This window comes from Sardina pilchardus, chromosome 15 (assembly GCF_963854185.1).
Source record: "Sardina pilchardus chromosome 15, fSarPil1.1, whole genome shotgun sequence".
Lineage (NCBI taxonomy): Eukaryota > Metazoa > Chordata > Actinopteri > Clupeiformes > Clupeidae > Sardina > Sardina pilchardus.
Window position 1 is genome coordinate 10,265,647 of NC_085008.1, and position 17,895 is coordinate 10,283,541.

Below are 17,895 nucleotides of genomic sequence, written 5' to 3' on the forward strand. Positions count from 1 at the left end.
CTCTGAGGTGACCTTGACTCATCACCATTCCTCGTGTAATTAGGGCCAAGTGTGTGTGTGATTGTGTTTATGCATATTCTTTTGTATTTTTTCTATCCTGCCGTCTCAAGTGTGTCTGTGGGGGAATTCTCTGGGTTACTATCTTACTATCTTGTCTGGGGATGTAGGGGAGGAGAAAGAAAGAAAGAGAGAGAGAGAGAATGATAGAGAGAGAGAGAGAGAGAGAGAGAGATGTGGTTAGGGGCTGTCACAGTTCTTTTTTATCTGCTCTCTGCAGGTATAGATGATAAAAAATCTTGCCTTTGACAACACAGCAATCTAGACGACCTTTATGTCAATAGGTCAGACACAAAGCCTGAAATCACACTTAAAATCATTACATATTTGTCTCTGCTGCAGGAAAGGCAGTAGGCATGTCCTGACTCTGCCTCATGGCCAGAGTATCCACCTCTCTGAAAAGGACGATCTGCTCTCTCTTTATATTGAAAGGCATTGCATCCGCATCCCCTTTTTACCTCCTCCCCTTTTCCTCCTTGGCACGGATCAATAATATGTTGTAGGAATTTAACCATCTGTGCATGTCAGGCGTATAATATCTCATCATTTTCCATCCTCTGGCTCCACCATCTCTGAGTAGTGTCGCTCAAAAAAATATAAAAAAGGTGTGGCTCTCTGACCCCATTTCTGCTCTCTTGAATATGCAGCTCAAACAGTTGCAAACCGATTTATCTATCTCCATTCTCGATCCGGTCTTTTGTGCTGCGTAGATTGCCTGTAAAAGTGTATTCCTGTCCACTTCAACGACAAACACTGAGAATGGTATAGCATTTTCAACCTTGTTCTCATGCTGAGCGTGATGGCAAGCCCTTGCTTTTTTTACTCTTATGAATATAGGAGCAATTGAATGGAGCACATTATATATGCAAATATAATTAAAACTTTTTGCTCTCTGTTTTATAATGCAGAAGCTGAATTCATCTCAGGAATTTATATGTGATGACAAATATGGCATATGATTTATTCGAGGTTAAAATGTTTAAATTATTTCTCTGCGGGAAATAGATAATGCATGCAGGAGGGATCATGCATGTTTATCGGTGGTAGGCTTGATTCTTTATTTGCAAAAAAAACAAACAAATGACTGGAATCGTTTAATAAGGGAGAATCTGCTATACTGCAATATGTGAATACCTACTGTATTTCATACAGTTTAACTTTTGACTGTCCATAGAGCAGAAATTCTCTTTTTTGATTGGCTGGTTGGGGGGCTATTGATTCTATAAATCAGGACGTCTATGAAGTAAATCTGTTTTTAAAAAAAAGTTTAATCACCATTCCATATCAGTGCTCTTTTGAATGATTACTATAACATCTACCGGTATACTAAATAACGGTTGAACTAGGAAGCAGGTTTTGCAACAATGGAATCAACTGTAACCAAACTAACTCCCCACTATTATCACTGTTAGTAGCCAAAGAAAGTAGTACTTAACTGAACAAGTCGGCTTCTTTTTAAGCTTAAATATCATTCTGAGCTCAGATTGTTCACCAAACATTAAAAGGTGCCAGGTCTGGAATTTACTCAACACTTTTCCATGCTGAGTACACCCATTTCTTGAGAAACCAAATGGTCTTATGGACAAGCATCACAAGAATGCCTGTAAAATTTGGTAAATGTACATGTTACATTTTGCACACATTTTCAGCTCCTACTTAATATTTGCCTCAGGACAGGTACCAAATGTTATCAGAACCATATAAGCCAGTAAGACAGTAGGTTGTTCAATCCACTGAAAAATGATTTCACAATAAGATCATTTAGCAGGCACATTTATTCAGAGTCACTCTTAATGCAGTGTGTGTAGCCAGTATTTGTGCCCAAGGGAAATTGACCCCTTGACCCAAGACTGGCTAACATCCGACTGTTTGAGATGAACTGGAGAAGTACCAGCAGAGTCATCTTGTCCTTTCAATTCTAATTTTAGGCATAATGTGGAATGACAATCACAACTGCCTCTAATGGAGCTTCTTTTGTGCATCAGTAACCATGCAGATTCCCACACATGCCATGGTTTGCTTATTATGTCTCTCAAATTGAGTTTTTTCTTATTGATTTCTATGCCCCTCAAGCACTGACTGACCACCCACTTAACAAGCGAGTTGAAACTGTCGCTTAAGTTAGAATCCTGTGTCCATTTGTGACCAGTCTCCATTTGTCAGAAAATGTTTTACATTCATTTATTCTTAGCCATTCAGCTCTGTTTTACCCTCAATGGGGAAGCAGGGAACTCCTAGACTCTAGCCATTATGCATGTGTGGATATTCTTCTCCGCACCAATATTTACTCAGTGCACTATATTCTCACGAAACAGCAGATTAGGTAGAGGGTGATATGGAACACTTACTACATTAAAGTAGATATAGATTTTAGTCAGCTCTTGCATTGTTCCATTACCATTTATGTTTATTCTTATAGGCCCGTTTACTCTGTTTACACCAACCTCTAAATCATGTTTACTCTCACAGCCGTGAAACGCTTTGGGTTTTGGGAATTCCATTATTTATTGCCCCGAGAAATGGTGGACTGTGCACAGCACTGCCGTTTGTTTCATTTGTATTGAAATTATTGCAAGTGAATTAAGCAATCTGTATGGATTGTTTGACAGTAAGAGACTGAATACTGACGTTTCATGGACCTGAGCTCACTGGAGAGAGCAGACAGACAAAAAAAAGATTGAAATCACTGAACCAGATTTTATGTGCATTATGGCCAAGTTTCCCTAAATTGCTTTTCCCACGACCCTGTGTGCACACACAGAGTGTTTTAGTAATGCCCGTCGTCATATTTGGATAATGTATGAATTATGTTGCAGTGTGGTAGGGATCGAGTTATTCCCCATTCCCCCATCCTCATAATTTTTTGAGAAATTGCACACAATAGGTTGGGAATACTGTGTGCCACAGGTAATATTAACTGTGTGAAAGCTAAGGAGCCATGAAATTAAACTATGTGGTCAGTCTCCATTTTCATACACAGAAGTCCTTGAGAGACAGGTGACATGTTTGCAAATTCTTACTATTTACTTATTTCATTATTTCTTTATGGAGAAAGGGCAGTGAAGAATAACAGGGTGAGTGAGCGTTTGGAAGTGGATCAGGAAATGACTGTATGTCAAACCCTGTGGACACTTGGGCCAGTGTATTGGAATGCTCCTGCTTACACCCCTGCTTACAGGTACACCCTTGCAAGATCTTCACCGTAATATATATCCTTTATTAATAATTTTGATGATAAACAAACTTGTAATAGGCAAATCATACACATAGTATATATATATATATATATATATATATATATATATATATACGCTATACAGCGTAGATGTAGTGAGCCTCTTAAGAGAAAACCAGCCAAGAACGGCAGCCCCACATGCCTTGCAACAATCGTGAAACATTACCTTATCAGTAGATATAGCTCTTCACAGCAAAAGCATTTTCATTTTGTACAGGGGGATAAGTCATGAGAAGTTTGCTATCTTTAACAGCAGAGTAAAAATAAATATATCATGATTTTATTTTCGAGCTCTACAGTCACCAAAAATACCTGTACCTGGATAGTGTACATTTAAGCCGCAGCTCTCATCACATTTGTGCTATTTTCACTGTTATGGAAGTAACGACTTGTTAAATAAGTCGTTTGAATAAATTCAAAAGTTATAGTATATATTTCTCGAGGACACATTATATTTGCAGGTTAACTCAATTAGTGGAATCAATGTGAAACCGTTTATATTGTATTGTCTGATGTAGAGAGTGCCTAAATTGTGACAAGTTTGAATTTTGCAGTATCAGTCATTCTCTGTAGCAGTAGTTCAGTCGTAGAGGAATAACATTTTATGTTAGTTGGTGTATCATACACTGCTGGTATATTCTATAGTTGATTGTGATTGGTTAGTCGAAGTGCTTTGTTGCGTCAGCTTAGAACTGTAATCATACAATAATTGGGTACAAGGATAATTATGAGAGCCTGTTGTTTATTGCTGTAACATTAATTGCAGCCACAATACTAAACACAGCATGTTCCTACATGAAATAAAACTTCATTGGTGGGCAAGTTCAAACATTCCATTAATTTGTTAATCAATTAAAATGGATTTTGACTCATTTTAAAGCAGTGTTAATGGTTTGTTATTGCTCTCAGTTGATACTGAGGTGAACTTTTTCTCAATCATAATTGAATTAGCTCAGATCCGCTGTGGTTGATTAATGGTGTGGGGCAGCTAAAGATCTATCACACATGTGGAGGTGGATATTTCATTAGGAGTTTTGAAATAACGGCATGGCCAGTGGAGTCTGGGCTCCTTTGTTTATATCCACTGTCGGGTTTGATTTTCCCAGTAAGGTGTCATCGTTGGCCCACCATATTGGGCAGACCTCATGGGGAATAAGGAAAAGGATAGAGATTAAGTGTTTGTCGCAGTCAATTAATACGAGAGAAATGATGCAACCAGGACTGGTGCAGTGAAGTAAAATGTGCCTGCAATACAAAGAAGATTCTTTTGACTGAAGAATGCAAAAGTGCAGTTGTGCCTCCTAGTTTTCTCTAAGAGGAAAAAAAACACCTCAGCTGCAAACAAGCCTTTTTTTATTGAGAAGGGGGAACAAGCAAGAAAAACAAATGAGTAAATAAGGAGGACTATAAGAACTACAGTCTGTTAGGAGACATCCACAGCGTTCACTTTCTAGTCACTCATGCCCTCTTCAGTATGGCACAAGGACCTGGAGTGGTTGAAATGATCTTCTTAGGGACTCCAGCAAGGAGATGTGTTTAACTTTTTACTGAACATGAATCCTTAAGATGGACACTTTGCGATAGCCAGGAGGAACTAATTGGCCTTGTGCAAATTGGGGTGACTCGTATGCATCCTTGCCTGTGCCAAAGACCATAAAGCTCTGCGTCTACAAGGCCTCATTTATGCTCAACATTAAAAACAGATTTGGACGAAGCCTCCGTGTGTCCTCTGTGTTGATTTTGACATTTTTTGAACGCTAGCTCAACGGTACAATTGTAGACGAAGCGGATCAACGGATGAAATCTACATCTCGCTCCGCATGCAACCTGCAATTAATGTCTATTAATTATTTCCCCCAAAATCAAGAGTTCCAGTTCTCAGCTTTCATTATGAGTGGGGTCTTCTTGGCTCTTTGAGTTTTATTTTTTTCCTTCACAATCCTGGGATTGGCAATGGCCCCTGGGGCTTGGAGCATGGTTTTTGACACGCAGCCATTTTCCACTGTAGGAGCGGCTCTTTGTATGTATGCCCCCGCGATGGCATAATCAATTTAAGAGTTTGTCTTGGGTCATTATTACCTGCTGGAGAGCCATCTGTTGGCCACGTCTGTGGGAGGCGAGTGCCAGGTAGCTGGAGCAGTGAAGTGGAGAAAAGGATGGAACGGGGAGAGCAAGATGGAGCGAGGGATATGGAGAGAGGAGGCTCAGAGACAGAGTAGAGGAATGGAGCTGTTCGAAGAGAGTGACGAGAGCAGTAGAATGAATGGGAGGGATGGAGAGAGAAGGAGATGTGTAAAAAAGGCAGGAGGAATTCAAAAGCATGGGCTTCTGAACGGAAGGGACCAGCCAGATGGCATGGGACACAAGCTTCCGCACACTGCCAAATGGGCCTAGGCATATTTAAGAGAACCATGACTAAATATAATTACTCTCTATTCGATGCCTATTCGAAGAAGCAGGCCGTTGGAGAACTTTCTCGTAGGGTCTGCGTGGGCAGTTTGAGAGTGCCTCTCTGAGGGGCTCAAATAAAAAATTGGAACACAGCAGGCTACAGAAATATGCTGTCCATGTGTATAAATTTTACTGTGGTGAATAATTCCACTTTAGATGCTGAAAAGGGTGCAATGTGCAACTGAATTAATGAACTAATAGAATTGATTCCATGTACAGAAGCATTAGGCAGTTAGTGTTTAATATATTGCCTTTTAGAACACCCTGTTTCTCTAGTGTTCAGGGGTATACAGGGAATGTGTTTTAAATCACAAACACAAGCATGTGTAAGAAAAGAGTGCTTTTTGTATCTCACAAATATCCATAACTACATTGTTACTATTCAGGAATATACCTACCAACCTGTTACTGTGACAGAAAAAAAAATGCTCGGTTCCTAATCTGACAGACTTCTCTGCCATGTTTCTGATAAATTTAGTTGTGCAGTCAGTTGAGTAGATTGTGTGTAGTCACATTTAGGGGTTAACATACCGCTCTCCAAATGATTGGGGAGCTACAATATAGGAGCCAGAGTCATCCAACACATTATGTGTGAAGAACTGTACTACCTCAAACCTTGCTTCACCAGCCATTCGAAAATGACAGCTTTAAGGCTGTTGTTACATTTTTGGCTTTCTGGGCATTAGATAAGAGAGAACTTGGAAGAACTTCACTGGCCCACAGAGAACCAAAAGAATAGTTTCTCTATGCCCTTAAACACCTTTGGAATGAACTAGAGGAGAGATTGCGAGTCAGACCACACATGCTCTTCTGAATCAATGGGCAAAAATGTCCACAGAAATATGTCTCAGAAATATTGTGGAAAACCATCCCAACAGAATGGAAGCCCTTACAGCTACTTACTACGGATTTAGAATGGGCTGTCAATGAAGTTAGAAATGACAGGTGTCCCAATACATATGTCTGTATAGTGTATTTGAAAAGCTTTCTTTAAAGAGAGAAAAAAAAAAACGTGGTCGTGAAATGCAATGCATTGTGCACTTATGGTGCACATATTGTTTCTTCAGGAGATAGGACTTTAGTTACTGTAGCACTGCACTGTAAATGTACTATAAGCAGTCCTGCTTTTTTAATGTCATAGATTGCATTGATTCATTGACTAGGGGTATGCTGGATTGAGTCCTCTAACGAATCAGAGGACACTGCATGCATGGGTGGCTAGTTACATTAATTACTCAACTGGTTCAGTAGATGTAAAGGTTATTGGATTAATTAGTGGAGTAGAGGTTGCTGGGATATTGAAATAGGTGCTTGGATTGGAGGTGAATGTAAAAATGTTTGGTGAAAGAAATCAGGGCTTCAGATGGTGACCAAATGGTCACATTTTGTTTGTATTTTGTATTTTCTGAGTCATTGCAAGTATTTTGACTACTTGTGCATGGTGCGACCTTCAAATTTGCTGACGTTTTTTCTTTTTATTGTTGTTTTTAATTTTGTGTTGAAAAACGAGGAGCGAACGAGGCTGCCAGTGTAGTCCAATGTGTGTGAGAGGGGGAGGAGGGTCTGGGAGTGATTAGTCAGCTGTACGGGTCACGTCATCCAGAGCCCACAGCAACAATTCCTGAGGTCAAGGAGGAAATATCAGACGATGTGTCAGATTCAAAATAAGCCGCTGTGGTGGGAAAACAAGCGAGAAAACAGCGTTTTTGACTGGAATGGCTGAAGAAGTGTATGTGGTTTAGATTGCAAAAGCACAAGCACGAACACATCAACTGTATCTTCATTACAAGCATGTTTGTTCATAGTGTTTGTGTCAGACAATTCAATGCAAAATGCAAGTGATAACTGGCAGTAGACAGTCCAGGTGGCGTCCACTCACTTACTGAATACTTACGGACCAAAACTATACAGTAAATTGGTTGCATGTAAAAGTTTGTCTGCATAGACTCGCTATAGTAAAATAGATGTGTAATTATTTAGATGTAAGATGTAATGCATTATCTGTACCGACTGACACCATTTTGGTCCAGTGGAAAATTGCACTTGTCATCCAGAAGTAGGCCCTAGGGTGTTGTTACACTGGAGTCTCCCTTTAAGCGCTCTTCACACTCAAACAATTAAATATACACAAATAAATGAAGACACTGCTCTGGCCCCAGCTGTGGCGCAACTGGCTGAGACACCTGCACCGTACACTGGCAACCCAGGTTCGATTCCCACCCCATGGTCCTCTCCGAACCGCACCCCTGCTCTCTCTCCCATTTGCTACCTGTCACTCACCACTGTGACTATTAAAGGCATAACACGCCCAAAAATATACTAAATGAATGAAGACTCTGCTGGGTAAAGGACACTTTTGGGTCTGGGCATTTCCCATCCACTGCACACCTGTTGCCAGACTAGCCTAGCTTGGGTGCTAATTAATGAGCCAGCATTAGTGCATGAACTTAATGAAATCAATTAAGTGGCATATGGCCTCCTCATGGGGAAACTCATACCTTCAACTTTGATAAATGATGCCTTGGGTTGAGTTTTGTATTAGCATTTAATTTGCCAGGGTTGCAAGGTGTATTGATGGCAGAGATCAAACACACACTTAGCCATTGGTTGAAGGGGGTACCACTTTGAAAGGAGGCTCAGAGAGCAGTAGAGCACACCCATCCCTCAACCATGACTCTAACCTTTGGGAGATTAAAGACTTAGCTTTGTTAGTATAGGTGGGTGGATGCAGTTCATGAAAAGTTCATGAAAAAGACTAGGTAAGATAAATTAGATCATTATAGACCCACGGATGACACAAATACTCTTTCGCTATATGGTAAAATATTGCACTTCTGTGTCTTTGCATGTATGCAGAGCAGTTATTTTGTTCATAAATATTCCATCAAATCATCTATTGTTCTGTATTATTTTGCTGTACGTATTGGTTGTAGTTGCATGAATAATAGCAAAATACTTTGCGGAAGGGTTTGCTTCAAAGATGCTTTGTTATTCAGCATTTTGTCACATCCTGTGCTTGAGAACACATGGATGCAAGTGGTTTGAGTTTGCCATGCACTACAGAAAGGCTATTTTAGGTGTTAATGAAGCTAATGACATAAAGATTAGCTCTATCGTTAATCATCATGGTGCGACAATGGAAGAAAGCATGCTATCCCCCTGGCCTGTCGAATTTCATAGAATTTTAATGAATGATTGTTAGCCTAATTCAAACTGTAATGATCTGTTTGTTCGTCCTAATTCATTTCAGATGGTAAAAGCCATGTTCACTCATGTTTTTCTCCTTGTGAACAAATGCCTCCAATTGAACTTCTTGCCTGATACGAATGTGTACAATATCTCTCATTATAGTTGGCCCTGATCGATTGCTTCAATAACCCTGGCTTCGCATTTCTAGCAGGCAAAATTAATGTTTGCTCTGTCTGAAAGTTAGATTGTCTTTTCTCCGAGCTTAAAGAATTAGGTGCTGATAATTGATCTGATATCCTTGTTAATATGTTTTGAAGCAGGTAGCCTCTCTGTGAGAAGCATTTTCCTCTTAGAGTGCGGCTATTGCTTTTACCAACATTTATCGATTGGGAAATACAATTGGGGTATCACTCAACAGTGGACTGTGGTTATTTTACATGCACACCATTAGCATCCGGGTCTGGCTGTCATGCGTAAGAGCTTCTTGGATCAATCTGCTGTGAGAGAGTCCATGTGGAGCCAATGGGAGGGTGTGGACATTTCAACATGAGGATTGAATTAATGCTCTGGGGGGAAAAAACACTGCACATTTTTCTAATGTCATCCTACAGTTTCTGAGTGACACTCAAATGAGTTGACGGTCATTTGTCAGTTGCTCACTACACATTTGAATATGACCATCAACTCATTCAAATGTCACTTAGCAACCGTAGGATGACAGAGCTGTAGAGCATCATTTCAACTCCTGCTCATTAGATTGCTAAATCAAATTATCCTACGTTTTTTTTTTGTTATATCGATATGTACAGTTGTACACGTGTGTGTGTGAGTGCATGAGCACATTTAACATCAAGCATTTCCTTGTCTCAAAACCTCTTTATTGTGTGCCGTTTTATGAGGCAGTAGTCCGATAAGCCTGTTTTGAAAATGTCCAGCTGTAGGGATATACAGATTCACTCCATAGAATCAGAGATGGACTGGGGAGGAGAGGTGCTAAATTGCAGAACATTTTCTGATCAGGGAGATTACCATCCGGTTGGGACTCTCATTGGCATGTGGTTACCTCAGCACACAAGCCTAACCATAATGTTAGTGAGCTGTGTGTTTGCAAGGGGGAGGCAAAGGGAACATATGGGCCGTGTTGGCGTTTTCATGTCTGACATTTTCAAACATGCCTGAAGAACGCTGAGATTTAATGTCTGAAAGATCCGTAAACCAGCACTCATTCCTCCCCTCTAATCCCCCTGGGGTCACATCTTTTATTTATGCACTCTATAAAAAATAAAGGTTTACTCGGCTGGCTGGAGGTAAGCAACATATTCTCAAGACTGGGCCATATGCCTCCACTAATGGACACGGTGAAAATGGAAAAGGGTCTTGGCAATTCCCCTCTGTCTTCCTTAGTAGGTCTGGGATCATTGCCTCCTATTGCTGGCCTGTGGTTTGGCTATATAGCGCCTAATGACCTGAGAGAGAGAGAGAGAGAGAGAGAGAGAGAGAGAGAGAGAGAGCAAGCAAGCACTGGAACATGCATCTCTGACACACACAGACCCATAGCCAGAGCCTGTGGGATCCACTTTTGTTTGGGTTATTGAGGGTTATACTTTAAGCATTACAGGCGCTGTATCAATAATGATCCACCCCATGTTAGAATTTCTACTCCTAATTCCCACCTCAACAGGCTCCAGTGTGGCACAGCACAGGGTACTACTGCAGCTCTGGATACGTAGCCTTGCTTATTAGCTGCAAGGTGTTGCCCATCATTTTGACTGCTGCGAGTGTTTTTCTGGACCCCAGTGAAATGTGCAACAGCTGAATTGATTGACAGCTGACTTCATGCTCTGTAACTACGGCAACCGACAAGGTCACGTCTGAGCAGATTATGCTTAAATGGGACAGCACTTGGAAATATCCCTCTTCATTGCATTTTCTACTTTTCACTGGCCTCATCTTTTGTCTATAGACTGCCTCTCCATCTCTGACTTTAGCACACATTGACTTCCTCATTTCCAAAGTGTTTCTTTTAAACAATTAGATTTAAGTAAACCTTTCCAATTGGATCATTTATACAGTATACAAATATACCTGATATAACTGAAATAAATATCTCATACATGCTGCTCAGAGGGGAACAGTGATTTGACAAACATTACTCTTTGTAATGGATTTTAGTTAATCCACATAACATTCAGAACAGATCTAATAATGCTAAATGCAATATGAATAAATGGCATCCTTTTTGTACACACACAAACACACACACACACACACACCCTGGGGTTTGCAAATTCAGGATTTTGCTGGTTGAGAATGCTAAGCTGGCATTAACACACTGCTGCGCTTCCATTTCAGTTGTCAGCGGCGCATCAATCACCAGGGTAAAGTCAAAGGAGGTATATGCGTCCATGCCTAATTGATGGCTCTGTTGGCGAGTCGAAAGGCGTTAAATTGCTGACGTCTCCATGATGGAATGTCAGCTGTCATTCCGAAAGCAAGGCCTGCATCTCATCCCTACATGAACAACGGCAAGCGGGAGGATAGAAAACGAGGTGGAGAGAAAGGGCGGGCGGGGAGGGGGGGGGGCGGGGGTTCGGGTGAAGGAAGCACAAGGGAGGACATGAAAAGATGAAGTAGGAGAGCGAGATGAGGACAAGTTGGAGTGAGACTAGTGGAGAAGTGGGTTCCCCTCGCCTTGATCAGGGGGGTCAGAGATTAAATGCAGGGCCCTTTATGGCAGTCGAGAGCGCTTTCTAGCGTTCCCACAGGAGATAATGGGGTTTCTCTGGCACATTGAAGACTAATGTGGACATTTCTGCTGCCCTCTAATATTACTCTCTCTCCTCCACACCTACTGTACTGTAGCAACTATTCCAGTCTGAGGGAGCGGGGAAATCTTACACGTTTACTTTACACCACCAGACCAAGATGGAGAAGCTTTGAATCATGCTGAATGTTAAATAATGATAGAAACTGGTACATGTGTTTTCTCTCTATCCTCTTTATTGAATATTAGTTTACAAAAGGAAGGCTTTTCCCCACAGTCTCAACTGAAATGGTAAACCATTGCTAAGATGGCTCCTCTGTGGCTGTGCTCATTGTTGATTGAGCAGTGTGATTTGATGGCTGCTGCAGACATATTTTAGTGCTGAAATGTTTACACAAGCTTGGAGAGGGATTTTTTTTGCTTTTGCATTTCTCTTTTGATTGTTTTGTGGCTGTTTTGACTATGATGACTCTGCTGGTAAAAAAATGATTGTTAAATCAGATGTTATACTAAAACAGGGGCCTACTAGTTTTATGAATCTGCTCCCACCAAGTCATCAACCTTAATGATCTTTTTTAGGAGCCGCCGTGAACCTGCGTGCTCTTACTGTGTCCTTTGAGAATACTCTTTACTATGTAGTAACAGAGGTGAAAGCCTTACGGCACAGCCTGCAGAAACATAAATCCCAGAGCCTGTAATTGCCGTAGTATTGTGGGCCATGCAATAACATCCGCTGCCTTAAAAATACCTCTCATTATGTCAGCAAACATGGAGGGGACATTTTTAATGATTTATTCTCAATTGATAGTGCTTTGTGTTAGACTACATTGTTTTGGGGAGCTTTTGCATTATCCTGGGATAATTCATGACTTTTTCATTAATTTAATTTTGTGTAAATCTCATTAGATTGTGGAAGAGTGTTTCAGTTAAATCTGGAAACAGTTGACAAGATATTATGACATTAAGAAGTGGATTTGCATGGTTTTGGAGTCATTTTTAGATGAGGATCTTGTCAGTTTAATCCAACAAACATGGGACGGTCTAATCCATGTGATTAAGACATTTTTGTCTGACACCTTGTGCAGAGAACACATTTTTGTGGCAACAGGGTTTTGACGGAAAATATCACTTTGATGTGTAATGTATACCTGTACCTGACACTGTAAATGCCATAAAAGCCAAATTACATACAGTATATGTATCCAATTTACATTGAATTTATGATTAGTACAGTACAGTGTGCCATATTGAGATTGTCACCTTCATCAGATTTTCTGTCTGCAGTTCCTAGTTTATTTAAAATATACAAAATGGTGCACATATTGTCAAATCTCACAAAGAGATAAATCCAGTATTGTCCTGATATGTGTAGATGTGTAGGTAGATGTGTCCTTATGTGTGTGTGTGTGTGTGTGTGTGCGTGCGCAGGTGAGGACATGGCCTACAGGAAGGTGCGTGCAGGTCACAGGGGCTCGTTGCGCTCGCGGGACATGGAGAGTGAGGAGCTGCAGGCCGCCACTCTCGAGCTGGAGTGGGACATGGAGAAGGAGCTGGAGGAGCCCGGCTTGGACCGCTTCCAGCTGGAGTGCGTCGAGCGACAGCCTGTGGGCAACTCCGTCGGAGGAGGAGGAGGAGGAGGAGGAGGTGGGGGGGGCGACCTGGACCTGGAGCCCATCCAGCCCTCCACTTCTCCGCACGGGCGATTCCAGCGCCTCCAGGAGGAGCCCAGCTACGGGTCCCGCTTCACCCGCGCAGCGTCCAAAGCACAGAGGAGGGCCGAGAACTGGAGCTGGGCAGTCAAGTACATCTTAGCCGGGGCAGGGGTGTTCATCCTGGGGCTGGTGATCGGACGCTACACACACGGCACAGGGGATCAGGCGGCAGCTGTGCCGTCAGACGTGGACGTGCTGGACAGTGTGTTGAAGGGGATCACAGCAGAGGATCTGCAGGCATTAAAAAGGTAATTCTGGTGCATTAATAACCTTCATTCTTATTTCATCTTTCTCAAAAGCACTATGGGAATCCTTCTTAGAACACCTTTATGTGTACCGAGGCCTACAATTAGATCCTAATCACAGGATTTTTCCTGCATAGAGAATGGCTGCCTCGAGCCGGCCCCAGCCTCCCAACAAATTGCTAACGTTAGTACTTGTTTTCACTAAAAACATTTCCCAGCATTTTGAATTAATTTGAAGGATGTAACTGCCATTGTGGCGCAGCAGTGGCACTGTATCATAATCTGTGCACCAGGCAAAGTCAGCATGGCCTGACTCCTAGCTCTCCATGTTCATCAGCTAGCTAGTGGCAAATAAGCCCAACTAAGCAACGGTAGGAATGCTAGGTTCTACGTAACCTGAGTGAAGGGATTCAAGTTCAATCTTAATGTGGGTAGGAGCAAAAAGACACTGTTGTAATCTGTAGGCTTTTTTTTAAAAATATGATAACCCTCAGCCATCATTTAAAGCAAAATACTTTGCGGACCCCTTGGCTATGGGTTGTGAATCCCATTTTGAGAACCACTGGTTTACACCGTCTTATTCAGATTTTTGGTCATTGTAATATGATCTTATCGCATTATAGCAGTTGAGCAAATGACTCATATGCAGTTGGAATATATTGACAGTGTTCTAATTAATACAGGACTGTGTTATGCATGTAAAAGTATTCAGTCTTAAACCGACAGATAGATAAACACAGGTAGGCCAAGGACAGACAGTGTATGATAAAAAAAGAACTTCACACACACGGTGCACAGTGGCCTTCATAGAGGAAGTTCGACACTCCTGTAGAGACAGATGTGGCCTTTGCCGGGACAGCCTCTCTGGGACCTGCTCACCGCTAACAAAGACAGTCCTGGAGCCCAGAGCGCAGCCCGTCCTGCAGGTGACAAGCAGTTGTTGTCTGCAAGCCCAGCTGTGGGGTGGGCTGACAGGCCGGGGAAAGGCTCCCAAACAGGTCCTAATGTGAAATTAAATGTCGACAAACCTCAACTGGGATGACACCGCTTTATTTTCAGGCAGGGATCACGGATTGCATGCATATTTGTGTCAGTAAGATAACTGAGTTCTCAGGCTCAAGTGACACAATGGCGACTTTGCGAGCAATCCTTGTGGTTTACGCCGTGTTTATTATTTATTTAGTCACATTTATTTTTCAAGACCCATTGCGAGCAGCCGACCGCAGTTGCAAGTCTGCAAGAGGAGAGAGGCAGGCAAGCACGCTGATGGGTGGGAAGCTGAAACACAGACAAGTCAAAATATTGTGATGGTGTTTGAATCCAGTGCGTCTTAACTCTCTCTCTTTCTCTCTCTCTCTCTCTCTCTCTCTCTCTCTCTCCCTCTCTCTCCCTCTTTCTCTCGCTTTCTCTCTCTATCCCTGTCTCTCTCTTCCAGCATTATCTGCTCGGCTTTCAGGAGAGGAGTACATGTTTACAAAGATAATTGCATTATTTACTTTATGGGCACAAAGCCTGCAATCTCTTAGGGAGAAATTGCGCTCTAGTGGGATTGAGGATACTGTGGCAGCTAGTAGCGGATTAACCAAAGAAAATGGTGATTGTAAATGAAACAGTGCTCCCCCATGAAAAAAGGAAAGCCATATTCAGTAAGCAAAGCTTCCACCAGCCAGCCAGCCAGCCAGCCAGGCCGCCAGGCGCCTCAAATGGAGAGTTAGAGGCTCTTTTGAAAGGCCTTGCGTAATTGGTTCAATACAAATGCTAATAACGTCATTAACAACAAATGTAGCTCTCAGATCCAAGCCCTCTCTCGACTCCCTTTCATCATCTCATGATCATCTCAATCCTGAGTTTTGGGAGTTTGTCAGGATGAGCTTGGCAGATAGCTGTGTTTGTCTTTAAAGTATCTAGAACACGGAAATGGGGGTAAACAAAGCCTTGGTAGACATAGGAATACTTCCATCTCCTTATTGAATGAATATTGAGGGAAACGCTAATATTCCAACAATTTGATGGAAAATATACAGTACATCTCGGTGTCGTCTCTCGATTTTCTTTCTCCTTGTTTTAGCTCTGAATAAACTCATGTCAGGATGCTGCTATTTCCTTAGCTTGTCTTGGTGTTTATTTTTTATTCCCTCTTACATTTACACTTCAAAGAAGGTGTGGATAGAAAAACAGTTCCAGTGAAATGGGATTAGCCCAAAATCCCTGGAAGACGTGCACTTCCTACTGTTCGGCCCTCTTTAATGCTATTCTTTATCTCCCCAAGACACTGGCTCCTAATTACACTTTGTAATTGATACCGTCAAACGCACGGCATTCACTTTATCGGCCAGTTTTAAATAAATATGTGCAAGGTTGAAGAGGGCTGTACATCAGAACAAAGGCTCTGTGGGGACTCCCCCTCCCCGTGAAGAAAAGAAAGACTCTGTGCTTGTTAAGGAAGAGAAATTTGGATGAGCTTGCCGAAGTTGTTAGAAAAGTCAGGAGAGAAATCATGCTATACTCTCATGCTGTTCTGTTTGTCCTGTTTTGCAGGATGTTGTATAGGTTATCCATTGAGTTGTGGGTTCTGGGGATGTGTTGTGTCCACATCATTGTGAAACAGCCTCAGCTGAGAATCTGAGAGGCATGAATGCATGGCGCACAGACGCTGTCAACGTTGGACTGCTGCCAAATTGAATTTATATAGACAATCTTCCATTAATCATCAACTCAGTCCGTATTAACCTCACTAGTGGGGTGCCAATCAGGGACGCAACAGGAGATACAGCCGTCCTAAACGCAGCAATTATAAATGAGTCTTCTGAAGGGTATGTGTCCTAATAAAGCTGTAATTTTGCAATTTTAAGCTCAATTTATGGCAGGCTATACTTTTTTTTTAGTATATTGGACACACTGGATGCGCTCTCAAAATGTAATATGAATCTGCCGCTTGTTAAAAAAAAAAAGATTGAAAGGGCAGCTGAGTAATGAAGGTTAGTATCATTTCTTTTCAATGATACCCATGAATTTATATGAAACTTAATATCATGGCTATTCATAAATTAATTTGATACTCACTTCTTATTGAAAATGTTTACACTCAAAGTATCACCAGACTATATTCAGTTGTGGATATCTAAATGTCACATTATAAAGAAATTAATGTTAATGAAGGTCGCAATTTAAAAGTATGCCCTGTAGGGCAGGGACAGTATACCGCAACACAACCGCAACACATGACACCTACAGTACCACGGGTCTGAGCTCATCACAGTCATCACTGCAAATAAATGAATAAAGGATAAAAAAAAACAATCTGTGAAACAGGTCTACACATGTGTGACTGTGCACATCATGTGTAATGTTGTGATGTGTCATATGAGGGACTAGCTTGGCTATCACCAGACCAAGCTCAATCTTTTAAGATTGAACATTAGTCTGGGGAGTCTGCTCTGTATTTTTTACTGCACAAGAGGCGTGATCAACAGGCATAGTTCAAATGACAGTACTGTATGCAGTTGGATAGTCCTTCAACCAATCAGACCAACGATCTGGGTGCACCAGGTGGATAAGTCAGTTTGTGATTAGTCCCCGCAAAAATCAAATCGCCAGGCTGGATTTACTCAGCCTAATGAGGGACCATCTTATGACATGGACAACGCTGAACTTTTGTGTGTGTGTGTTGGGGAGCACACAATGTTCCAGCATTCCATTTGTGTTTTCTATGCTAGAGTAGAGGAGAACTGGCACCATCATAGCACCTTTCTATTCTTTTTCTATTTCTTATTCTTTCTCTTTCTATTCTGTTCAAAATCGATTGACTCAATGAAAATTGAAGCAGATGCAGCCATTAAAAAGTGCAGTACTGCAGCAGGAGCGTCATGAATGTAACAGTGCTAAAATCGTGATAGCTTTGTAGATAAACTTATTTCTTTCATGTGTAAAGCATTTGGTCCGGTGATCTTTGAAGTTACTGTGGCTGTGTTAAGTTTAATTAGGTGTGAGTGCGGGGGGGGGGGGGGGGGGAAATCATAATCCATAACTCGCAATCAGAAGAACTGTATGTGTGTGTGTGTCTATGTGTGTCGTGAGTGTGTGTATGGGTGTGGGTGGAGAGATCACAGCGATTTCTTGCAGTGATTTTTATCTCCTTGTTGCACAATCATTTACAGGACACTACTTGGAGCTTTTGAAATAAATATGTGTGTACAGTACAGTATGTGCTTGTGTGAAGGTGTAAATGCGCATATAAAACTC

The 17,895-nt window shown here is 41.6% G+C and overlaps 1 protein-coding gene across 3 annotated transcripts in view; it reads left to right on the plus strand.

The window, feature by feature from the left end:
* The window catches only part of LOC134102590 (inactive N-acetylated-alpha-linked acidic dipeptidase-like protein 2), a 185,634-nt gene that overhangs the window by 37,507 nt on the left and 130,232 nt on the right, over positions 1–17,895 (plus strand). For all 3 annotated transcript variants that reach the window (XM_062556740.1, XM_062556742.1, XM_062556741.1), the window contains exon 2: positions 13,125–13,656. In XM_062556740.1, the coding sequence (XP_062412724.1) occupies positions 13,125–13,656 (532 nt within the window). The remainder of the gene's footprint in view (positions 1–13,124; positions 13,657–17,895) is intronic.